At 43.8% G+C, this 23,790-nt stretch overlaps 1 protein-coding gene across 1 annotated transcript in view; it reads right to left on the bottom strand.

Annotated features, from left to right (window-relative positions):
* UBQLN1 (ubiquilin 1) overlaps positions 1-23,790 on the bottom strand; it is a 512,801-nt gene that overhangs the window by 293,224 nt on the left and 195,787 nt on the right. The window contains exon 4 of the mRNA XM_085633159.1: positions 14,097-14,377. Coding sequence (XP_085489285.1) covers positions 14,097-14,377 — 281 coding nt within the window. The remainder of the gene's footprint in view (positions 1-14,096; positions 14,378-23,790) is intronic.

Here is a 23,790-nt window from a genome sequence, read left to right as displayed (position 1 = left end):
TGAGCCTTCCAGAGGATCGATAAGCGTCCCTCCTCCGAAGGACACGCGCTTGCCTGGAGTGTATCGATGGAGGCTCCCAGGTACTGCAGACACTGAACAAGAGTCGCGACAGACTTTGACATGTTGATATGAAGGCCCATTTGGTTCAACAGAACAGCCGTCCTGTTTAAATGTAGCTGCGCTTCCTGAAACGTGGAGGCTTTGATCAGCCAGTCGTCCAGGTACGGATAGACGAAGATCTTGTTCTTCATCAGGTGCGCTGCAACCATCGCCATGCACTTTGAAAAAGTCCTGGGCGCAGACTTCAGGCCAAATGGAAGCACTGTATATTGGTAGTGATTGGTGCGTACTAGGAACCGCAGGAACTTCCGATGCTTCCTTGCAATGGGTACATGAAAGTACGCATCTTGCAGATCTATGGCACAGAGCCAGTCCCCTTGATGCAGCCGAGTGTAAATCTGGTGCAGGGACAGCATCCGGAACTTCTCTCTGCGAATCCATTTGTTTGCTTGCCGCAAATCGAGAATGGCCCTGAATTTGTTTTTGTTCTTTTTGCGCACCAGAAAGAACCTGGAATTTAGACCTTTTTCCCTTTGAGGAGGAGGAACCAGTTCTAATGCCCTTTTTCTTAACAGGGTATCGGCCTCCTCTTGAAGTCCCCGCAACAAGTATTGTGAACGAACTGGTGGAATAGATGGAGGGGGACCGATGAAACGTAGACAGTATCCACTGCGAACAATATTCAGCACCCAATTGTCTTGAGTTCTTTTTCTCCACTCTGCCAGGTAATTTTGAATGCTTCCCCCCACCGGAGTGGGTAACAGAAGAGGGGGAAGTAATCCCTCAGGGCTTAGAACCAGCGGGGCCCTTGTTCCCCGATGTGGACTGCTGGTTGCCCCTGCCTCTGACGTCTCTGAAACGGCTGCCGCTGAAACTACTGCTGCTGTTGCCCAGCCTGACGTCCCTGTCCGCGTTGGAACCGTTGAAAAGAGTATCACCGTTGGTAGGGGAGGAAACTCTTACGCTGTTCCTTCGGCTTCTCCAAGCCAAACAGCCTTGAGGGTCTCAACCTCCGTCTTCATACGAGCCATTTCATCGTCCGCATGGGAATCAAAGAGGGTGGAACCCGAGAATGGCAGGTTAGCGATACGTTGCTGAGCCTCCGGTTTCAGGGAGGTGAGACGCAACCATGAATGGTGCCGCAGAGTCACACCATGACAATATCCATGAGCTGCCAGGAAAGAGGTGTCCACAGCCGCACTGATGATCTGATTGGAGACCATCAGACCCTCAATGAGAACCTCCTGAAAGTCCTCGCATTTGTCTCTAGGCAGGAGTTCCACGAACTGTTGGAGAGACTCCCCCAAGGAGCGGTCGTACGGGCCCAAGAGAGCCGTCGAGCTCGCGGCCTTCACTGAAGTGGCTGCAGTGCTGCAGACTTTCCTCCCCGCAGAATCAAGTCTACGGCTTTCCTTGTCCGGTGCAACTGTGGTCGAAGGGGCCGTAGCGTGCTGCTTCTTCGCCGCCACCACTATAACTGAATCCGGAGGGGGATCCACCCGCAGGAATGCAGGGTCCGAGTCCGGGGGCCTGTATTTCTTTTGAAGTCTCGAGGGAGCCGACTTCACTGAGGCAGGCGTCAGGAACAATTCCATCGCCAGTTCCTCCAAACCGGGTACCAGAGGAAGGAGAAGACGAGAGATTTGCTTCCTTTGTAGCGTCTCAAAGATCACAGACGTGGACGGGGTAGGCACGGACAGTGCAATGCCCAGCTTTGTTGCTCCCCTTACCAGAACCTCCTGAAACGTGGTAATGTCATCAACCGGTGACACCCTCGGAGGTGGGGAATCCGACAGAGTCGGCAAATATCTTCCTGCACTAGAGGACTCCGTGTCCCTAGTATACCTGGAATGTGACCGCTCGTGACGAGGACGACGGCGTGATCTGGTTGAAGATCGGTGCCAGCTATGAGAGCGATGTCTCGGCCGGGATTGAGATCTTGACCTTCTTGGCAGCGCCGGGACCACTGGCACAGGTGGAGCAGCCGGCGGCCGAGGAAGCGGCGGAGGTGGAGGAGAAGGCGTCGGCAGACATGGAGGAGGAGGAGGCGTCCTAGGTCGCAGCGGCGACTGACAAGGAGCCACAAGCCGAGCTGATTCTGGTGACCTGGTTGGTGAATAGGTCCTGGAGTACTCCGTGTCCGAAGTATGAATCACCCTCCCCCGCTTGCGGGCAGGCCTCGACGAGGAAGCTCTGGAAGCAGTGCCCCTGGACGGTGAACGTCGACGCCGTCTTGACCTTGAACTCCCAGATGTGGAGATGCTGACCACAGAGAGTGACAGGCTTCTCGACGACGAGCTCCTTCTCAACATCGACTTTCTTCTCGACGTCGACTTTCTCCTAAACGGCGACTTTCTACTCTACGTCGACTGTCTTCGCGACATTGATTTACCTCTCGACGTCGACTTTCTCCTCGACTGCATTGATCTTCTCGTCGACGGCGACCTGCACGTCGACAGTGAACGGCGGTGTCGCCTCGACGGCGAGCACCGATGTCTCCTGGACTCATATCGACGGCGAGGATGTGTCAACGTCGTCTGTGAAGTCCTAGACGTCGACCTCGTCCGAGGTCTTGACGTCCTTCCCCTCGACATTGATCTTCGACGTCGTTTGGACCCAGAGCCCTGGGTCGACGGGGAGCATATGGTAGTCATACCTGGCCTCGACGTTGTCGCCTTCGACGTCAACCGGGACCTGTGGCGTTTCTGAGCCTTCTTTCGACTGGGGAGCCCCGCAGAGGCGGACGCATGGGTTGAGGAAGAGGAAAGGCTCTCTCCATGCCCAGATGTCCCACCTGCAGCCTGTTGTCTTCTCTGCTCCAGGCCTTGAAGACACATCTTCTCCATGTCACGCAGGGTCCTCCTGGAGAATGACTTGCAGATGACACAGGAGTCAGGAACATGAGATGAAGGAAGATAGAGTATACAAACCCTGTGAGAGTCCGATTTGGCCTTCTTCCTGCCACATTCTGGGCACTTGTCAAATAAATATGGCATTTTGACAAGAAAAAAGTGGCTAAACTGCCCCAAAAAGACAGCAAAAGGAAGGTAAAGTCCTCAGACGTCGAGTGAAACACAAATTATCTAAAAAGCTCAAATATTTGAAGATATACCACTAAAGGTAGAGCACAATGCTCCAGGGTCCAGCTGGCAGGAGCCGGAAAAAAGAACTGAAAGTAACTAGCCTTTGGCTGTGCATCATGGGATACCGAGGGTCTCTGGAGGGTTCCTTAAAGGCACGGTATCCTTTTACAGACACAATGGCAGCCTACGGGGGCTTGTCTGTCCAACCCTTCCTTTCTATCATGACTAAGGATTTCTGTGAAGGGGAGTTTCTCTATGTGTGAAACTTAGCAAAATGTTTGAAATTCAGTATTATCTGGCTATCCTTTTTCACTTCAGGATGAAGTACTGGCCAGAGTAGCCTGGTTTATTTCAGGCTACATTATTTGTCTTTATTTTCTCTTAAGTGTCTATGCAGGATTGCAGAAGAGCACAACTTAAGAGACTATTTCGATTGCTCCGGGGTCCACGCACATGGGTGGGACTATTCACATGATTATGACTATACACAGAGATCCCCTACTACAGAACACTGAATAACAGTCTACACTGTGGACATCAGAGATCGCAATTCGAATTGTTTTGATTTATTTATTGCAGAGTTTTTTGTAATTTATGTTGTATTTTGTGAAGAGGAAGTGAGAAAAAGTATTTCCGGATGACTGTGCTGACTACTGCCTTCAATTTACACTGCAGACAGTAGTGTTCACAATTCAGATCGAGTCGCTATTGTAGATGACGCAGTCCTGTAGGCAAAGGACATTGCTCCAGTGGGCTCTGTCCGCACTACGCATATGCATCATCGCAGGGTACGCACACGTTTTTTGTTGCTTCGCGTACGGCAGACAGGACAGCTAAAGTCAACGCCACGTGGCTGTGGGCCATTGCTGATCGCTCTCTGGCCTACACTGCAGGCAGCAGTGTTTACAACTCAGTTCAAGTCGCTATTGCAGATAAGGCTGTCCTGTAGGCAACAGACATTGCTCCTAGTACGACCCGCTCGCAGCACGGATCATCGCTGGCTGTGCACATGCTGAATGCTTTTGATGTGGCTATCTGAGTGCACTAGAATTGATGGACCCTTTATGATACAATCTTTGTGTATTATTTCAGATCTACTTCCTGTATCTCAGTATACCACAAGTTATGCTTCTTTTACGATAGAATCTTTTGTGTATTATTTCACATCTAGTGTCCCTACCTTACTGCAGCACAAACTATTGACCCTTTTATTATTGAATCTCTGTGTGTGATCCATTGATTACTGTTGTAGTTGATGCTAGCCGCAACCCTTCCCCGAGGGCTGGTTTACACTCACCCCACACGCATCCAGCACAGACGTCACTGGATATGTGACCCTGGTAATAAAGAGGAGTCGAGCGCACGTGCCCGTACCCACTTCCACTATCTATCTGTGTACGTGTGTTCATTATCTATGCATGATACTTCCCCTGGGCTGTACCACATTACCTTGTGCTGTGGACAGCGTATGCAACCATGTTACCTCTGGCAGTGTGGGGAAAACTTCAGGTATGTAACTTTTAGGTGCATGGCTATCACAGGTGGAAGGCTACTTTACAGGGCATGAATATTGATGAAGATGATGGTTGCATGTTGTGTGTAGTGTCAGATATGTGTACATAGCAAAACGTTTTCAAAAAAGCTCTCTAAGCAGAAGAGGAGTCTCTCATCAAACGCTGTAGAGAGAATGACTAAAATGGGTCGGGTCCTCCAACTATTACAATGGGAAATGTTATGAACCAATCAAATGCTTTTCTTTAAGGTCACATGGCAATCGCGCACCGAGCGCGCAAGGAGGCCGCACCCGACGCGATTTTGAGAAAATATATTTTCCATAATATAAGTTTATTACAGTTAGAAATATATAAATGGTTAAAATATTTTAGATTATCGCTTGTTCTCATATACACTTTAAACTTATTTAGATATAGTTTTGAGACAAAAAAAAAAAAATGAGGGAATGGCGTACCCGGCGCGACACCATACGTCTATGACGTAACACAGGGCCTGGCAGCGTGCACCCGCGCATACGCAAAGTGCGCGACCCCATACGTACATGACGTAACGCGCGGCTTGGTACTGCATACGAATTGCATACCAAAGTAGCAGCTGGCGCGACCTCATATGTATATGATGTTAGGCCGGACGCGGTGCCACGAACCCGTCGGATACGAAATATGGCGGAAAGGATTCGCCTGCTGATGGAGCTTGGTACACTACCAGTACGGGACTCCAGTTTTCTCAACAAACAAAAAGATATACATATTTTTTGGGAAGATATAAAACATTACATCATTTTTAAAATTAACTAAAAAGGATAATAGAGTTCCAAAATATTACACACAAAAAATAGAAAAAATATAGGTTTTATAAATATTAAAATATGAAATTAACATTTAAATACCCTTCGAAATTCACTGAAAAAACCATAGGTTTTACAGACGTTCTAGTTAGGAATTAGCATTTAAAAAACCATAGGTTTCAGGGACGTTATAGTTAGTTGGACATTTGACTCATATAAAACAAGAGAAATTCGCCTGTTATAGTTAGTTGAGCTAACTATAACTCGCGCGCCCGCAATGCACTGGTGATGACGTCACATATTACATCACTCATGACATGGTCAGTGACATCACTGATGACATCTCAAATGACATCACTGATGCCATCATCCAGTGAAAGTGTGTTTCTGTAAAGTTTAAATATTTTTCATATATATCTATGCCAAGGTGTATTGAAGAATGAGTGGATTTACAAGTGCCTGAATGTATTATTTAGTAGGTGCGTGACTGACTGTATAAGTGAGTGATTGAACATATCTTACTGAATGCATGGGTTAGTGACTAAACTGTGTGAAAGTCTGTACTAGTCTCTCAGATGGTGTATAAGCGGCTGCATGGGTTGGTGATTAGCTACATGAGTGTCTATTAGGGTTATTGATCTGTTGTCTGAGTATCTGTATGAGTGCCTGAGTGTAGGTGTGGGGGTGTGTGACTGCATAGATGTCTGAGTGGGTGATTCACTGGTTGTATGGATTCAAAAGTGCATCTGGGAAGCGCTGTATGGGTGAACTAGTGTGTGTATGGGTGTGTTGGTGAGTGAATGAATGTCTCAGTGGTACATGTGTGAGTAACTACATATGTTTTAAGGCAGTATATGCGAGTGTTGGGAGTATATAAATGACTGTACGTGAGAGGAAGTTATTTGAAGAGTGGGTGTATAAATGAGTGTCTGCTTGTATCAGTGATTGTATAAGACAGTAAGTATGTGTTAGTATCTGCATAAATAAGTGAGGTGGTGTGTGTATGAATAACGCAGTTGGTGTGTATAACTGTATACATGAGTATATGGGTATGTGATTGATTCTTTGCATCACTGACTAGGTGTGTGACTGTATGTATAAGTGTATCAGGGCATATTATAGTACTGTATTGATGAGTAACTGCATGTATAAGTGACTGGATGTGAGTGTAGACCTAGGAAATAGTGGGTGGTATGTCGTATCTGGCATTATTGTGTGCATGTTTCAAAAATAGTAGTCTGTATTTTAGAGCGCATGTATCAAAGTTTATATTAGGCCATCAGTATGTGCATCAGATTATCACGTGGATGATGTCATCAGTGATGTCATTTGAGAGGTCATCAGTGATGTTACTGACCATGTCATGAGTGATGTAATATGTGACGTCATCACCAGTGCATTGCGGGCGCGTGAGTTACAATTAGCTCAAGTAACTATAATGGGCGAATTTCTCTAGTTTTATATGAGTCAATTGTCCAACTAACTATAACGTCCTTGAAACCTATGGTTTTTTAGTGAGTTTCAAAGGTTTTTTAAATGCTAATTCCTAACTATAACGTCTGTAAAACCTATGGTTTTTTCAGTATATATATATATATATATAATCTACTGGCGGTCGCCAGTAGATAGTTATAGTTAGGACCGTGTGTCCATAGGAAATCTGAAAATTCTATTTTGAATAACTTTGGCGCCGGTTGACGAATCCTCGCGAAATTTTCAAAACTAATGGGGCGCTCCACTCAGCTCCTACCCTGAAAGTCTCGGGGCGATTCGTCAAGTGGGGGCCGAGAAAAAAGGGGGGTCCCAAAACGCGTTTTCCCCATGCATTTTCCCATAGGACCTTTAGTCGAAGGTACAGCCCGAACGGCCGAACAGAATTACTTGAAATTTGGCAGAGAGGTAGTCCTCAGGTCAGGGAAGTGCCTTTTGCAGGTCTGGTGTCAATCTGTTCAGTAGTTCCTGAGAAAATAGCATTTAAAAGCATATAAATATCTATAAGCGCGTACCGTGCGAGCACCCTAACGTGCGCGAGCGTAATTCTGATTGGTGGTTACATGTTAGTCAACGTTCGAATCGGTCGAAATCAGGAAGTGTCGGCCGCCATTTTGGTTTTTTTCAGTGCGAGAGTGAAAAAGGAAGGTGGCGAACGTGAAAACGGGGCAGGGTAGAGAGTTCCTGACCCCCTAGCCTTTGTCAGGGGGTCCCTGAAGGACCCCGAAGGCAGATTTTTTTTTTTTTTTTTTTAATGTTAATACGTAGTTTATTGTAAAATAAATATATAAAAAAATAATAATACATACATAACTTAGCATTTTAAAAACCGTACAAATTCACTGAAAAAACCATAGGTTTCATACACGTTATAGTTAGGAATTAGCATTTAAAAAACCTTGCAAATTCACTTAAAAAACCATAGGTTTCACACGTTATAGTTAGGTGGATATTTCACTCGTAAAAAACCAATGAAATTCCCCCGTTATAGTTAGTTCAGATAACTATAACGCGCGCGACCGCCACTCTATCACAAGGATTATGTTATCAGTGATGTCATGAGTGATGTAATATGTGACGTCATCAGCAGTGCATTGCGGGCGCGCGAGTTATAGTTATCTGAACTAACTATAACGGGGGAATTTCAATGGTTTTTTACGTGTGAAATATCCACCTAACTATAACATGTGTGAAACCTATGGTTTTTTAAGTGAATATATATTCTATATATATATTACCTACTGGCGGTCGCCAGTAGGTAGTTATAGTTAGGACCACGTTTCCATAGGAAAACCTCAACATTCTATTTTGAATAACTTTGGCGCCGGTCGACGAATCCTCGCGAATTTCTCAAAATAGGTGGGGCGCTACGCTCCGCTCCTACCCTGAAAGTCTCGGGGGGATCCGTCAAGCGGGGGCTGAGATAAAAGGGGGGTCCCAAAACGCGTTTTTCCCATGCATTTTTCCATAGGACCTTTAGAACGAGCTACAGCCCGAACGGCTGAACAGAATTACCCAAAATTTGGCAGAGAGGTAGTCCCTAGGTCAAGGAAGTGCCTTTTGTAGGTTTGGTGTAAATCTGTTCAGTAGATTCTGAGAAAATAGCATTTAAATCAATATATATATCTGAGCCCGCTTACGGTACGCTTACCGTACGCTTACGGTAAGCGTACGGTGGCGTGCGCGAGCGCGATTCTGATTGGCTCTTAGATCTTAGTAAACATTCGAATCGGCCGAAACCAGGAAGCGGCGGCCGCCATTTTGTGTATTTCACTCTGAAAAAAAAGAGTGAAAACAAGGAAAGGGGGCAATGAGGAGAGTTACAGACCCCCTAACATTTGTAAGGGGGTCAAAGAAGGACAGAAAAGTACAAAAAAAACATTTATTGATTTTAAAAAAAATCACGGGGTACGCGTACGGTAAGCTTACGGTAAGCGTACGGTAGAAAAAAGAAAAAAAAATGAAAATCAGATTTAAGTGTTTAGATATTAGGGGGCTCTAAAAAGAGCCGTTGTGTTTATGAAATGATTTTTTAGTGGTACCTACAAGTAAGTACCGATGCAGAGTCTAAGGTTCAAGAGGAAGACTCTGTTCCCTTCATCATTGAAGTGCACACCATCTCCTCTATAAATGTCTTGCATGTCATAACGCAAGTTGTTGTGGTAAATGGCACCCATACCATAGTCACGGAGGAAAGCAGAAACAGATTTGTTGACGTGCTTTCTTGCTTTGTCATCGCACCGCGTGCCCACCGTGCGTGCACGGCACTAACTGCGTAAAGTGGGCGCGTGGTGCGCGAAGCGCACCGTGCGCGCACGGAACGAACTGCGTTAAGTGGGCGCGCACGCCACGAATGGCGTAAAGTAACTTAGCATTTAAAAAACCGTACAAATTCACTGAAAAAACCATAGGTTTCACACACGTTATAGTTAGGAATTAGCATTTAAAAAACCTTGCAAATTCACTGAAAAAACCATAGGTTTCACACGTTATAGTTAGCGGAAATTTTACTGATAAAAAACCAATGAAATTCCCCCGTTATAGTTAGTGCAGGCAACTATAACTCACGCGACCGCAATCTTCTGCTGATGACATATGTGTCTTTATGAAAAAAAAATATTTGTAATATATGTATAGCTAAAAATGTATGGAAGAAGACATGGGCAAATAAGTGTCTAAATACAGTATTAGCATCAGCAGAGGATTGCGGTCGCGTGAGTTATAGTTGCCTGCACTAACTATAACGGGGGAATTTCATTGGTTTTTTATCAGTAAAATTTCCGCTAACTATAACATGTGTGAAACCTATGGTTTTTTCAGTGAATATATAGATAGATATATATATATAGATAGATATATAGATATATATATCTATACATACACACAACACACACATATATATACACACACACACACACAACTTATATATATGCACACACACACACAACATATATATATACACACACAACATATATATATATACACACACACACACACACATTTATACATATACCACAAATAAATTAAAAATGAACAAGTTCAACATGACCAGATGTTTTAGACTGTATGTGATACCAAAACCATCTTCTAAAACCACATTGCAGCACCAATAACACAAACTGCTTCCAACATGTAAAAGTAATAAAGAAAAGGATAGCCTGATAGGTCTACATTAAACAAGTGAAAAAAATCACCCTGTCCCTTTAAAGCTACAGGGGTTATCTTTACTCATTATGCATTGTACTGGCTTTTGCCTCACACAGTCAGTTCTAGCAGAGACTAAGGTTACATTTCTGAGGGCTGTACATTGAATGCCCAAGAAATTAAGCTGGGGGAAAAGGAAGGGACCCTTATGACTTCAATGAAGATTTCTAGGATGTGTACCAGACTGACAATAAGTCACCAACCATTTATTTTGCCTGGAAGGATCTTCAATGACAGCCAAAACATTGAGACAGAGTAAAAAACTCCTTGCTCTTAGACATGAGGTATAAAAACTGGAAATGGCACAAGGGGGACTAGAGGAACTGTAAATATAGAGTTAAGTAAACATATTCTGCATAGTAACATGACCAACACTAGAATAAGCTTATTTGATGGAACAGACAGTGTGTTTTATAAGCTTAAAAGGAGATAGAAGTGACCATATGGGAGCAAACTTTCTTTAAGCCTGATCAAAAAATCTTTTAGGGCAGAAATTTAAAAAATAATATGGCGGAAAAAAACAATCTGAGAATGGAATCGATGCCCATGCGCACTATCGTCCAATGGAGGAATCACCTATCTCGTGACTACAAAAGACTTCTTCCAAGACAACAACAAGGTGCAAGCATCCGAGCCAAACACCAGATGGCGATCTATGCACAGTGTACGATCTGAAGCTCATAGGCCTCGAACAAATATATATAGTGAGTAGCACCCCTCTTGTAGGCGGTTGTAGCATGGACTTTGATAGAACAAAACTGCAGCTTTGTTTCAGTCAGATTTAATAAGTATGGCAGAATCACTTTTGGAAAATTGACCAGTTATTAATTTGGTGATGACATAAGCAAAACCTCTTCCATATGCACTATTTGAAGGGCGCTTAGCCTACTGTAGAATGTCAATGCTGGCTGGGGCAGATTCAGATGTCCATACTGTTGACCTCAGGAGCCAATATAGCAAGTTCAAGGATGTCAAATTTTAAGAAATTAGGGTCCTGTGGAGGTGGCTTGTACTACATGAACAAGAGATGACAGATTATATTGTTTAAATACATGAAGGAGATGTACCCAAAGTACTTACTGGAGTAGCAAATAAGGTTGTCCATGAGAGGATCATTGTTTTGCCATCTGATTTATCAACAGTATCAAAACAAATCCTTAATTTCTACAACAGCCAAAACGTATTTGAACCCTTATGCTACATTATTGCCTGGGGCTTTTTCAAAGCATAAATCAGTCAAGAAAAAAGTCATTATCACGCCGTGCTTGTGATAACGAGGTCTAGACAGCAGTGGCAACCTTGGACATCAAACGGTCTTCTCATGCCTCCAAGAAGGCACATTACTGCAACAACTTTAAGGTGCTACTTGGTCCTAATGTGGGAATACAATGCAGAACTACAAGTGCGTAACCGTTAATTCTGCACTGTAGGATCTTCATTGATAGTCATACACATTAAAATAGAAAACTAGAAGGAAAGCCTTCTTTGCAGCAACGGGGAAGGAGAAACAGGCTCTGTTTTAATAATGGATCACTTCTAAAGAATATTCTGCATAGTGATCTGATTACCCAAACGGATGGCTTACAGTGGCTTGAACAACCTTAGTATCAGCCTTTGTATCAGAATCACAGCAGTTAAGTCTTCTGAAGGTACAGATGGATTTCCAAGTGACATTGCTAAGCCAAACTGCAGTGGCTCATTTCCCTCTAATGGAATAGGCCATTGGTTCTCCTAGTAGAAGCCTACCGGGTAGTTGTGAACACATGGATATGCATGCCATAATCCACTGGCAATAGACTGTTTGGATGTGGCTAATGCTTGCCAAATATGCTGACAGTTAATAAATATCTGGCTAGGTTTACAAATTATCTTACTATTGTCTTGATAAAATGCAGTAGCTTTCCAACACCCACAAAGTGAAACAAACTGTTGTAGATGGATTGAAGTAAAGAGAGACAGCAAGGTAATGGCATGGTTCATTTGGAATTATGACAACTTTAGGGAGAAAGAATGGGGGTGGTCTGATAAACATCATATTTGAATGGAATACTATATAAGGATCTCCAGCAGGACATGCTCATTTTTCACTAACTCTGTGGGCAGACATTATTAAGAATGCTGCCTTCCAGGAAAGATGCAGCAATGTAGCCTTGTGAGTAGACTCAAATAAAAGGAGAATGTGCATGAGGCAGAGTTGAGTCCAAATGGCAGAGCGGAGTTTTGAAAAGGCAAATTTCCACCTAAGAACCTCAGATACTTCCTGTGGTGATTCACTGTCAGAATCTGGAAGTAAGCCTTTTGCTAGTCTAGGCCACACAACCAGTCTCCTTGTATATCAAAATAGATCTGTTTTGTCAGACACTGAATGAACTAAGAGGCACGGCGGTAAACCAGACATTGACATTTAGGACTTATCATGGTTCACATCAAGAGCAGGGTTGAAGAGTTTCTGTGCTCATACATCACGGAGCGTACTGCCGCGATTAGAAATTCACTGCCCTCTGTGGATGCTACAACCAGGATACATACATTCTTATCTTTCACAATTGCCCTCATGCCTATCAACTTGTCTCTTAGACTGATGCCTTCCTGACCTTTCAAGGTCCTGTTCAAAATGTTTTTCATTTTCTTTCTTTTTCAAAATTCACATTCTTTGACCGAATGTGAAGAAGGTAGGCTCATCACATGCACCTTGTTTGGGTCAGAAGCAGCCTTCTCACTACCACAAATAGAGCTTTTCACGAATAATTAAGACATTCTTAAAGAACGAAAAAAAACTGTAATATGCAAAAAAAAACAAGTTTCACTCGAAAGTCTGCAAAGAAGTCAAGCGAAATAAGGCACATCAGGAAGGAAATGTCACAGAAAAACAGAGACGGGAAACTTCTAATGTGGGCTGGGATCACACGAGCTAGAAAACGTGTGTGATTCTTAAAGTAGCTGCCAGTATGAAGCGCTATGGAAAATGGAAGCTCTGGGAATGTTATCTCTCAGGTTTCTTCAATACAAGCCTAACAGATTGAGCTTTGCCCCCAATGTTAGACAGGTGCTGCAGTTTTTGCTGTAGAGCTTTGGGAGTGAGCAAGAGTTTATTTTGGATAAATCTTACCTTTGATGGACTCCTAAAGAGTGCTGCACACGGCCACTAAATTTATAGACAAATACACAGATATGAAGTGTTCCAGGTCCACACACGCAGCAGGGAATTATTTTAAAGTTTATGACTATCAACAAAGATCCTACAATGCGGAAATACTGTAAAGGGCATCTTAGGTGTTAAGGACAGAGTAAAAACCAAAAGGAGATTAATTCTGAAAAAACATTCTCAGAAAAGAAAAACTTGTGTGAAAAAGATCCCACTCAAAAGACAGAAAAAAGAACAGACTCTGGCCAGTACAAAGGATGGTGAGTAATTAAAATACATTGAGACTTAAGGGGACAGGATACTTTAACTTTTAGAAGTCAATTATGTCGCACTTTTTATCATTACTTAGATTTGTAAAATAGCACTTTGTGTTATAGGTGCAGCACTTTCAAATTTAAGTAAGTATTTGACACTACATAGTTTAAGATTTTGAAAATCATGCCTATGATAGGCTTGAGGAAAGTTGCTCTGCAACATCTGAACAAGATTATATTCATGTTCGGACATATATTGATATGAAGTGTTCGGGTTCATCGCACACATGAGGCAAAGAATGTCCTCTGGTGCAAAACAGGCTATAAATTTCACTAAATTCCTGCTTGTAGGATAACAGTGTTACATGTCAAAAGTCTTTTTTTTAAATATCACACACCGACTGACAACAGTAGTCTAAGGGAAAAAACGGTCTCTGTTAGAACCCTGATTTGTACACAGCAGACCTAGGCTTACCCTGGAGGGGAAAAAAATCTAAAGAACACAAAATGTTATTTGTAGTTACTGTAACAAACAGAGTGGATGTCTTTAGTCTTACCTGTCTCATTATATCAGGATTATTTAGCATGTGACTGATCTCCGGATTCCGCTGGATCAGTTGCTGCATTTGAGGATTGGCCATTATTAGCTGTCTCATGAGGTCAGGGTTGGAAAGCATGCTCTGTACAAAGGGATTCTCCATGATCTGCAGCATCATCTCAGGGTTGGACATAAGCTGCCTCTGCATTTGGCTCTGAAGTTCTGAAAAGTTGGTAGAGTTCATACCCAAACTGCTTAGGCCTGCTAGCCCACCAAGTCCTCCAAGTCCTCCCAGTCCACCTTAAAAACAAATACAAATCAATTAACTTTTGGATTTACATCTCTTAAAGCCTGCCAGCTCATATAGAAAACTACACCTTAAAGAAAAGTGCATACAGAATCAATTTCAAACAAGTTGGTGGTTACGGGTAAAAGGCAGTGACCGAAATACAGTTGCAGTAACAAAATTGACAGCAACAATAGCCTGCTTTATAATCTTATTTGACGTTGATTAGTGCATTGGAGGGAGCGTAGGCTTAAAAATAAGCTCAAACAAGCGCGGTCACCATTAGTGGGTGGCCGCTAAGTGTGTGACTTGGCGGCCTGCGGAGGTGGCCCGACTAGGATTGGTTGCGGTCGACAGGCATGCTGTGCAGTCCCAGCTTGTCTGCCCCCTACCCCCCACCAGGAGTGCCCCTTGAGGTTCAACTTCACAGTTTCTGCACCCTAACAATGGGCACAGAGCGGTGCTGAGGGCACCGAAGGAGCAGGGTCAAGAGAGATGCAGTGGAGACACGGTGAGTTAGCGGGTGAGCCAGCGGGTGCAACACACCACATATTGCCCCCCCCCAAACCGCCATTGCGCTCCCCCGCCAGTCCCACCCTCTCCGAGGAGTACGCAAGCCCCTCAGGGCATTTCACCGCAAGTGCAGCTGCCTTTAGGCGCCGGCCATTGAGGGGCCGAGAGTGGCCTTGGGCATGTTGCGGAGGCGGCCCAGCCTGGTCAGTTCCGGGCACAGCCTGCAGCCCCTCCCTAAAGAGGCACCACAGAGGCCCCACTTACTTTTTCTCATTCCACCTCACTTACAGCGGCGCTCAGCAACAGCGGGCCATTCTTGGCGACCCCAGGCGACATCAGACGTATCCGAGCCCACAGCGCCAACAATCTTAGTGGCCCTCAACAGGAACAAAGCAGGAATAAAGCCGGCCAATCAGTCTCAAACCACATTATCAATACCTGGAAGACTCAGACCCAATATACTCAGGAAATCCACTGGCGACGTCACCAAAGTGGCAGACCCTGCTACTCAATGCATCTAATGAGAAACAGGATGATGCAGCGGCTCACTCCAACACATCTGTAATCTCTGGCCTTGTGCACAATTACAATGCCCTGCTCTCCTCAATCAGACCCCGGTGCGAAAAGGGCCCCGACAGTCACGTCCACACTCGAGCAACGCAACTCCATCCTTTTTACAGAGCAAGCCACAAAGTCAGCCATTTCAGCACTCCATATCGTCCCCATTATCCACAGCACCCTTATGAACACCATTCATAACCACAATGGAGGTGATCTCATTGGCCCTAAAATTTCATTCAGAAAAACTTGAAATTCAAGTGGACTTATTAAACATCTTGGCCACGCATGTCATAGGCATAGAAAAAAATGTAGAGGACTTAAACAGTGTAATAAAGCGAGTACAAAAAGACACCGAGACAGCATATCACTCTTGTAAATGAGCATCCACCTTGGATCACTTAACAGCAATTCCAAACATTTTGTCTGAAATCCTTATGGAAGGTAGGTCCACCAAGCCGGCAGCTGCAGCATCAACACCCAACACATTAAACCTGGAAAGTCAAGCCAAACTATCCCCCAGCAAAACTCTGACATCAAAGAACGATACAAAGGTTGTATGGGGTGTCGAGGCAATCCTCACACAATCAACGACACGTTGCTTATCGGGACCAACAACACAAATATCTAGACGCGACACCTCCGGTTCGATCCAAGGACCACGTCCAACATCAGCAACCTCCCCTAACCAAAAGCCAACGCAACCGCCTCAGGAAAGCCAGGAACAACTGTCACAAAAAATCACCATCCTTTCAAATATTACAACACTGTACTGACCAGCTAATGCCCAGTGATTCTCAACATAGGCCGGATGTGTACCCAATATTTCAAATGCGCAAAGCACAGCCCAGCAAAACGACAACACAAAACAGCACAGGTGTCAGAAATACTGAACCTGTGAATCAAATAGAATTCTCTTAGCAGCAACCAAACCTTTGTTTAGATCATCATAACACAACAACAAGCCATGGCAGTCCAACAACTGGAAAACCATGGCCACAGTACTCGGCCTTAAAAGTTTACTACAAAACCCACCGGGGGAGACAGCTAGCTTACGTTACGCGAATCTGCACAAGCAATCAATCCCCATAGCACACATGCCTCACCGGAGCGAGCAACTGCCTCCACAGCACGAGGCAAGCACGAGATCAGACAGAGGCACTGCCCAAACCACAGATTACAACAAAGTCCTGCACATTCGACACAAAGGCAATGCCACTCATCCTAGCCTGCCCTTCCACCCAAACACTAACAGCCCCTGCTGTTACCCAGGGTGACTACCCCTCTCCCCCCGCAGACACCGGAGCAGATAACATGCAGGTTTCCTGGGGAAAGCCAACAGGCCCATTTTATCTCTTCAGCCACTTCACATTGATCGCATCCAGAGATCACCTCGCTCAGAAACTCATGGAGACACCTCACGGAGTCTAGAAATGATTCCTATATATAGGTCTAGAGGACGCCACAGCACACTGAACATAAGTGCAATATTGAAACTCTTATTTGAACTCGGAACACACCGATCAATTGAAAGCCGGTGCACAAGCTATCTAAGCAAGAGCCGTAATAAACAGCCATCATGCGTTGCTCAGGCACCTTCCCTTCTACTACAGATATGAATTAGTGGTCAGATCAATAGGGAAGAAAAACAATAAAACAGTAGCTAAGTCAAAGATGATATGTCAACATTGTAAGAGAAAATGCTCCAATAAGGATTTTCCAAGCTGCAACTGATATTTTTCGCCTATTAGGTTGTCCTATCAAAGCAGTATCACCCTCTTCAAAAACAAAAAGCTAATTACCACTAGGAACTATTCTAAATATATATATTTTTAAGCTAGTTCTCTTTAGGTTGATAATACTGGATACATTTAATAAGGAATTAAATCAGTGTATCAAGCTCATATTTTGTATTCGTCAGACAGATAACGAGGTTTAAAGGCTTAAGCAATGCAGGTCATATTCACATTTTAGAATCACAAGAGTGAGCAGTCTCATACAGGAAGGTCACATGAGGATCTACAAAAGATACCAACCGTGTCACAGGTAAGTAACTGCTTTTCTTTCAAGTATTGGATATTTCCAACTATTTGAATTACACTAGCGGGGGGACGGGTGGCGATGGCGTGTTAGATCAGAGTTTCCATAGCAATAGTGTTTTTGTTTTGCTAATAACTTTGATGCTGTATGAAGAATCTTCACAAAACTCCCCATCCCCCCTGCCCCCAAACAAAAAGTTCATCCACTGAAATTTTAGGAAAAAAAACACCTGAACAGAACTGCACACAATTTGCCAGAAAGCAAGTTATTTGTGATTTGGATAAATCTGTGCAGCAGTTTTTGGTAAATTAAGGTTCCAAAGTGAGTGATTACAGAGTGGTTGGTTACACTGTACTTACACGGTACTTGCACATTGCCTCAAATTCAAACAACAGAGCAATCAGACTGGTCAAAAGCCCCCCCCCCTCCAATCAGCCACTTCAGTAACAGGGAACCACAGAGGTATTTGTTTGGCTGACCGCAACATCGCGTCTGCCATTACAGGACCCAGAGACTTTGGAGGAGAATAGGGAAGCTTCCAGAGGAGCCATGTTTGAAAATAAAAAAATGAATACCAAAGGTTACGTAGTACTATCGCAGGACTCATCAATGTCCCCGGGAGGTACTGCAGGACTCTAGTAGGCCCTCCCATGCAGAGCCATAAGAGTACTGTGGTACAGCGGGAAAAAAAGGACGGGTATGTGAAGTCATTTAATATGTCATGAGTGATGTAATCTGTAAGGACATAAGCACTACATGGCTGGATTACAAGTTACAGTTAGCAGAGTAAATCATAACAGGCAAGTTTAATTTTTTAATAACCATAATTTCTATATTACAAGGCTTAACTATAAAGTCATTTTGGTTTTTCAGTCAATTTCTAAGTTTTTTTAAATGTAAAGTTACTGAATATTACCAAACGTAACTATAAGCTTGGGATACATATGAAAAGTTACCCTGTAAGCATCTGTTTGTGGCCTGTAGTGCTGTAGATCCACATGCTTAGCATATGTCCGCCATCTAGTGTTGGGCTCGGGAGTGTGCAAGTTATTTTTCTTCTAAGAAGTCTTTCCAGTCACAAGGTGTAGTTACTCCTCCTCTTGCTTGCAATGCGCATGGTCCTCGACTCTATTGTTAGATTGTTTTCCGCTTGGCGGCTGAGAATTTAGTGAAAGGATGATGTATCCTATGGAGATGGTTATATGATAATGTAATGTATGATGTGGATAAATGCAACCAACACAAGTCATAGGTGAGGAGGGTTGGTGCAAGTGAATCTACAGCACTACATGCCACAAACCGATTCTTACAGGGTAAGTAACATTTACCGTTTGTTGACATGTGGCTATAGATACACATGCTTAGTATAGGCTGAAAAGCAGTTCTCCTGAGCTGTGGCTAACTTGTGCTGGGTGTATTTGTTTTGAATAATGTACGTAGTACCACTTGACTGACATTTGCTTGTTGTTGTGCCATGACATCTACATAGTAATGATTTTGTCAATGTGTGCGGTGTAGTTCATATAGCAGCTTTGCATGACAGCTATTGGTATATTTCTTAGAAATGCCATGGAAGCTCCTTTATTGTGTGTCGAGATTTTTTTTTTAAGGGATAGTGAGGGGTCACTTGGCTTTTAATATAGCAGGTTTCGATACATTTTACTATCCAACGTACAATACCGGATTTAGAAATTGCTTTACCCTTATGTGGTTTGGAGAATGCCACAAATAGTTGTTGAGCTTTGCGAAAGAATTGTGTTCTATCAATTTAGTACATAATGTATGTGATGCTCTTTCTGCCACTGAGTCTGGGTGAGCAAATAATACAGGCAACTCAATGGATTGACTCATGTGGAATTGTGAGACCACCTTTGGTAGAAATTTATGATTAATTCGTAGTACTACTTTGTCTTTGTCTATTTGAAAGAAAAGTTCCTCCAAAGTTAATGCTTGAATCTCACCAACCCCTCTGAGTGAAGCGATTGCGATGAGAAATTCAAGTTTCCATGATAGAAATTGAAGAGGGCAGTTGCACAGAGGTTCAAATGGTGGGCCTGTTTACCTTGTTAGCAAAACATTGAGATTCCACACTGGTGTGGGTGGAGCTCTAGGTGGAATAACTTTTTTGAGACCTTGTAGAAAAGCATTGATTGCAGAAATTCTGAACATAGAGGTTTGTTCTCTATTTTGGAGCTATGCAGCTAATGCTGTAAGATGCATTTTTATAGAAGTGAAAGCCAACCCTGTACTTTGTAAGTGAAGAAGAAGGTACAGAATGTTTGAGGTGATGCATTCTATGGGTTAATATCCTTTGAGAGACCATAGTGAACAAAGCATTTCCACTCTGCAGCACAACATGCACCTGTTGTGGGCTCTCTTGCTTCTTTTAGGACATCCATACATTCTTGCAGTAAATGTCGATATCCAAATTCTAGAATCTCAGGAGCTAAACTGCAAGATGGAGAGATCTAGGATTTGGGTGCCTTACTGCTCCTTGGTTCTGAGTGAGGAGGCCCTGTTTGTTGGGTAGCACTTGATGTGGGACTATTGACGGTTCTAGTAGTGTTTTAAACCATGGTTGCTTGGCCCATGTGGGAGCAACTAGGATGAGTGTCAGACGTCTATCAGTTTAGGAATTACAAATGAAAGCAGGGGGAGAGGTGTAAAAGGGTAAGCAAATGTCCCTGGCTAATTGATTCGTAGTGCCTTGCCCTTCGTCTGTGTGTGTTGGAACCTGGAGGCAAAGTTGAGACTTTTTGCATTTTGTGGTGTTGCAAATAGGTCTATATCCGGTTGCCCCCATTGCTGGAACTTGAGTGTTGAGATCCCACTTGTGGGGTGCTCTGCTGAGGAGATTTGCCAGGTTGTTGTTCACCACCGGTATGTACTCGGTTAACTGAATGTTGAGTTGCAGAGGATACTTCCAGATGTTTTGTGCTAGGCATGACCGCTGTGGATATCTGGTCCCCACAGGGAGGGATTTGCAGATAATATATGGCAGTCATTTGGTCTGTTTTGATTAGGAGTGTTTTGCCTAAAAGGTGAGAAAGAAATGCTTTTCTGATAAATGAACAGCTAGCAGCTCCAGATGATTGATATGTAGAAAAGTCAGACTGCGTCTCCAATGCCCATGTAAGTCAGTTTCTGTGAGTGTGCTACCCAACCAGTCATTGATGCATCTGTTGTTATGGTCATTTGTGGAATTGGGTCAATAAAAGGCCATCCCTGTATGAGATTTTTGGAGTTCCACCATTGCAAAAAGTGGCAAGTTTGACATCTGATCAACACTAGATCCTCTAACTGTCCATCCGCTTGAGAACACTGTTGCCCTCACCATTGTTGTAGCGGGCGCATATTGAGTCTGGCATGAGGTACTATGGCTATGCATGGTGGCATGGCCCCAAGGAGACGCATAACTGTTCTTATTAGAATTTGTTTGTGAGGCTGAAATTGTGGAATAAGTGTTTTGAAAGTTTGTAGCCTTGCTGTATTTGGGTAAGCTACTCCCTTGAAGCAATTTAGGATGGCTCCCAAGTAAGTCTGTACCTGTAGAGGTTGCAGGTGTGATTTGACTTCATTGCCTGTAAAACCTAACTGGTGTAGTAGGTTTATAGTTGTTTGTGCGTGTTGTAAACATTTGTGATATGTTTTGCTTTTTATAAGCCAGTCATCCAGATATGCAAATATTTGTATGTTTTGTCTAAGTAAGTGGGCTGCTACTACTGCTAAACATTTGGTAAACTCCCTGGAGTCTGTGGTGAACCTGAACGGAAGCACTTTGAACTGAAAGTGTTGTCCGTTAAAAGCAAACCTGAGGCATTGCCTGTGTGCTGGGGGAATTCGAATGTGAAAGTATGTGTCTTTTAGATATAAGGCGGTCATGAAGTCTCCCTGTTGTAGAAGTGGTATGACATCTTGAAGAGTGACCATATGAAAATGTTCTGAAAGAATGCACCTGTTTAGAGGTCTAGAATGATTCTTAGAGCTCTGTTCTTTTTGGGTACAAGAATGAACTGACCCCTGCGCCCTGTTTTGTAATGGCACTAGTGCTATTGCTCTTTTGCTTGGGAGAGCTTGAACTTCCCCCTTGAGCAGTTCTCGATGGTCTGTTGGCATTTTGTGGGTGCGAGGTGGAAAGTTTGGAGGTGTTGTAGTAAGCTCCAGATAATAATCATGTTAGATAACATCCATTGGTAGGATGTGATATTTATCCATGCAGGCAGAAACTTCAGTAGTCTTCCCCTGACAGTTATGTAATCGGGGGAAATGTGGGGCGAGTCGAGGCTTGCTGGTGGTGGTGGGTTTATTAAAACCTCCTCTACCCCTGCCTCAATGATGGTTTCCTTTATAGGAGCCAATATAGCCTGCTCTAGTAGAGGATGTTTGATTTTGAGTTTATTCTAAGTGGTGGATGTCTCAGGGGAGGTTGTTTTAGATCCTCCACAATAGGTTGAGCTGCGAAAGGAGCCCCGTTGTGATGGTCTTTGCAACGCTCCCATTGCTTTCGCCATCTCATTATCTTTCTTTAGTTTTTCTAGGAGGGTGTCCACCTGTGGCCTAAAAATACCTTTGCCATTAATGGGAAGGGCTAACAAGATTGAAGCCAGATACCCTTACACAGGCATGTCATCTTGATATAAAGCTGGAATTCATACCCCTACCCTAGCAGCTGTGTCAGCTGCATCCAGGGCACTACGTATACTGGTATTGATGTACGTTTTCCTTTTGATTCAATTTGATATGCTCTTTTTTATGTTCTTCTAGGAAGTACTATAGTATCTCCTCCATTTCGTTCCAATGTGCCCTATCATAGCCTGATAAGAGACCAATGGAGTTGGCAATCCTCCAACGGTTGGCTGATTGCGCTGCCACTCTAACCAGCGGCGTCTATCCGTTAACTCTTCCTGTCTGGTGAGGGAGCTTCACCAGTTGTTTGAGAGTTTAACCATTTATGAGCAGTGGCCATCACTAGAGTCTGGCAAGAGTTGGCCTTTAATGTGTGTAGGGTCTACTGGGAAAGATTTTATTTTTTTTAAATTGACCCTAGGAGTAATAATCCTGGATCTGAACGGGATGTTAAAAAATATCTGTATTGTACCTGAACATACCCTTAAGCATGAGAAGGTACTGCCTGGAGCGCTGAGTGGAGGAGAGAGTTTTCAAAGAGAAATTCCACTTCTAGTGGCTCAGTGTGGAGTGTCACTTTATGAAAAGTAGTTGCCCTACTTGTCTTGATGGATATAGATCCAGGTCAGTATTATCTGGTGGCTCTTTGTCACATGCCCCCGAGTCATCTTGTGGTGGTAATGAATGCTGATCATCCTCCCCCCATCCCCTGTAAAGGAATGTAGTGAGCCCTCTGGTGAATCCGTAAGGTGAAGAATTGGTGACTGTGGTGGTGACGGAGTATGTATAGCCGGGATTGGTGGAGGGATAATGCGAATTGAGCTTGTCGCCTTGTCCTCTTTCTTCTTCTTTTTTAAGGGACAATAGGGAGATCTATTGCCTCTTCAAAAGATAGTTGCCTTTTTAGCAAGCTGTGCCTCTGAATGAGTGGGTCTGGTGAGGATTCTTCCTTTATCAGGGTGAATAATTAAATGTTTTAGCAGAGACTTCAGCTACCGATGAATGTGGCACAGCTGTTCGTTTTTTCAGCTTTGACCCAGTTTTATCCCCAGTTAATTTAGGCGCTGACGGTTTTGGTTTGAAGGCTGCCTTTTTCAGTGCTGAATCGGTTTGGTTATTTTCAGTTGCGAAGACTTTAGTGCCTAAACTCAGGTAGCGTCTGAATTGGAATGTTTCAGTGCCAAAAGTCGGGTCAATTCTGTGGTGGAGAGTTTCGGCACGACGACTTGAGGTCTAGGCTGTTTCTTCAGAGCCCAGGCTGGACGTTCCGGAAGCAACTGGTCAGTGCAGACAATGGCCCATAAGCAGTAGTGGTCTAATAGCAGGCTTTTGGGGCTTTGCTTGGTCTGAGTGGAAGTAGCTGGGGCAAATTACTCTCAGTTTGTTGCCCCAATGTGATGTTCTCATATTCTGCATCTGACTCAGAGCTGTAGTCTGGAAATAGGTTACCTTCATCGGCAGCCAACTTCTAGCTTTCTGGTCATGCAGAGTCTTTTTGGATCGAAATGACCTGCAGGCCTCGCAGGTCTCCTCTTAATCTGGAGACAAGCACAAATAACACCTCATGTAAATCTATGTGTGAGAACTTAGCGTGACATGAAGGACAAAATCTATAGGGTGTCCTGCTTCATCACACCCCTGGAAGTTTTTCTGAAAGAACGAACAGAAATTCCGTCTCAGAGGGTAAAGG

This window comes from Triturus cristatus, chromosome 2_1 (genome assembly GCF_964204655.1).
Source record: "Triturus cristatus chromosome 2_1, aTriCri1.1, whole genome shotgun sequence".
Taxonomy (NCBI): Eukaryota; Metazoa; Chordata; class Amphibia; order Caudata; family Salamandridae; genus Triturus; species Triturus cristatus.
This window is presented reverse-complemented; position numbering and strand designations above follow the sequence as displayed.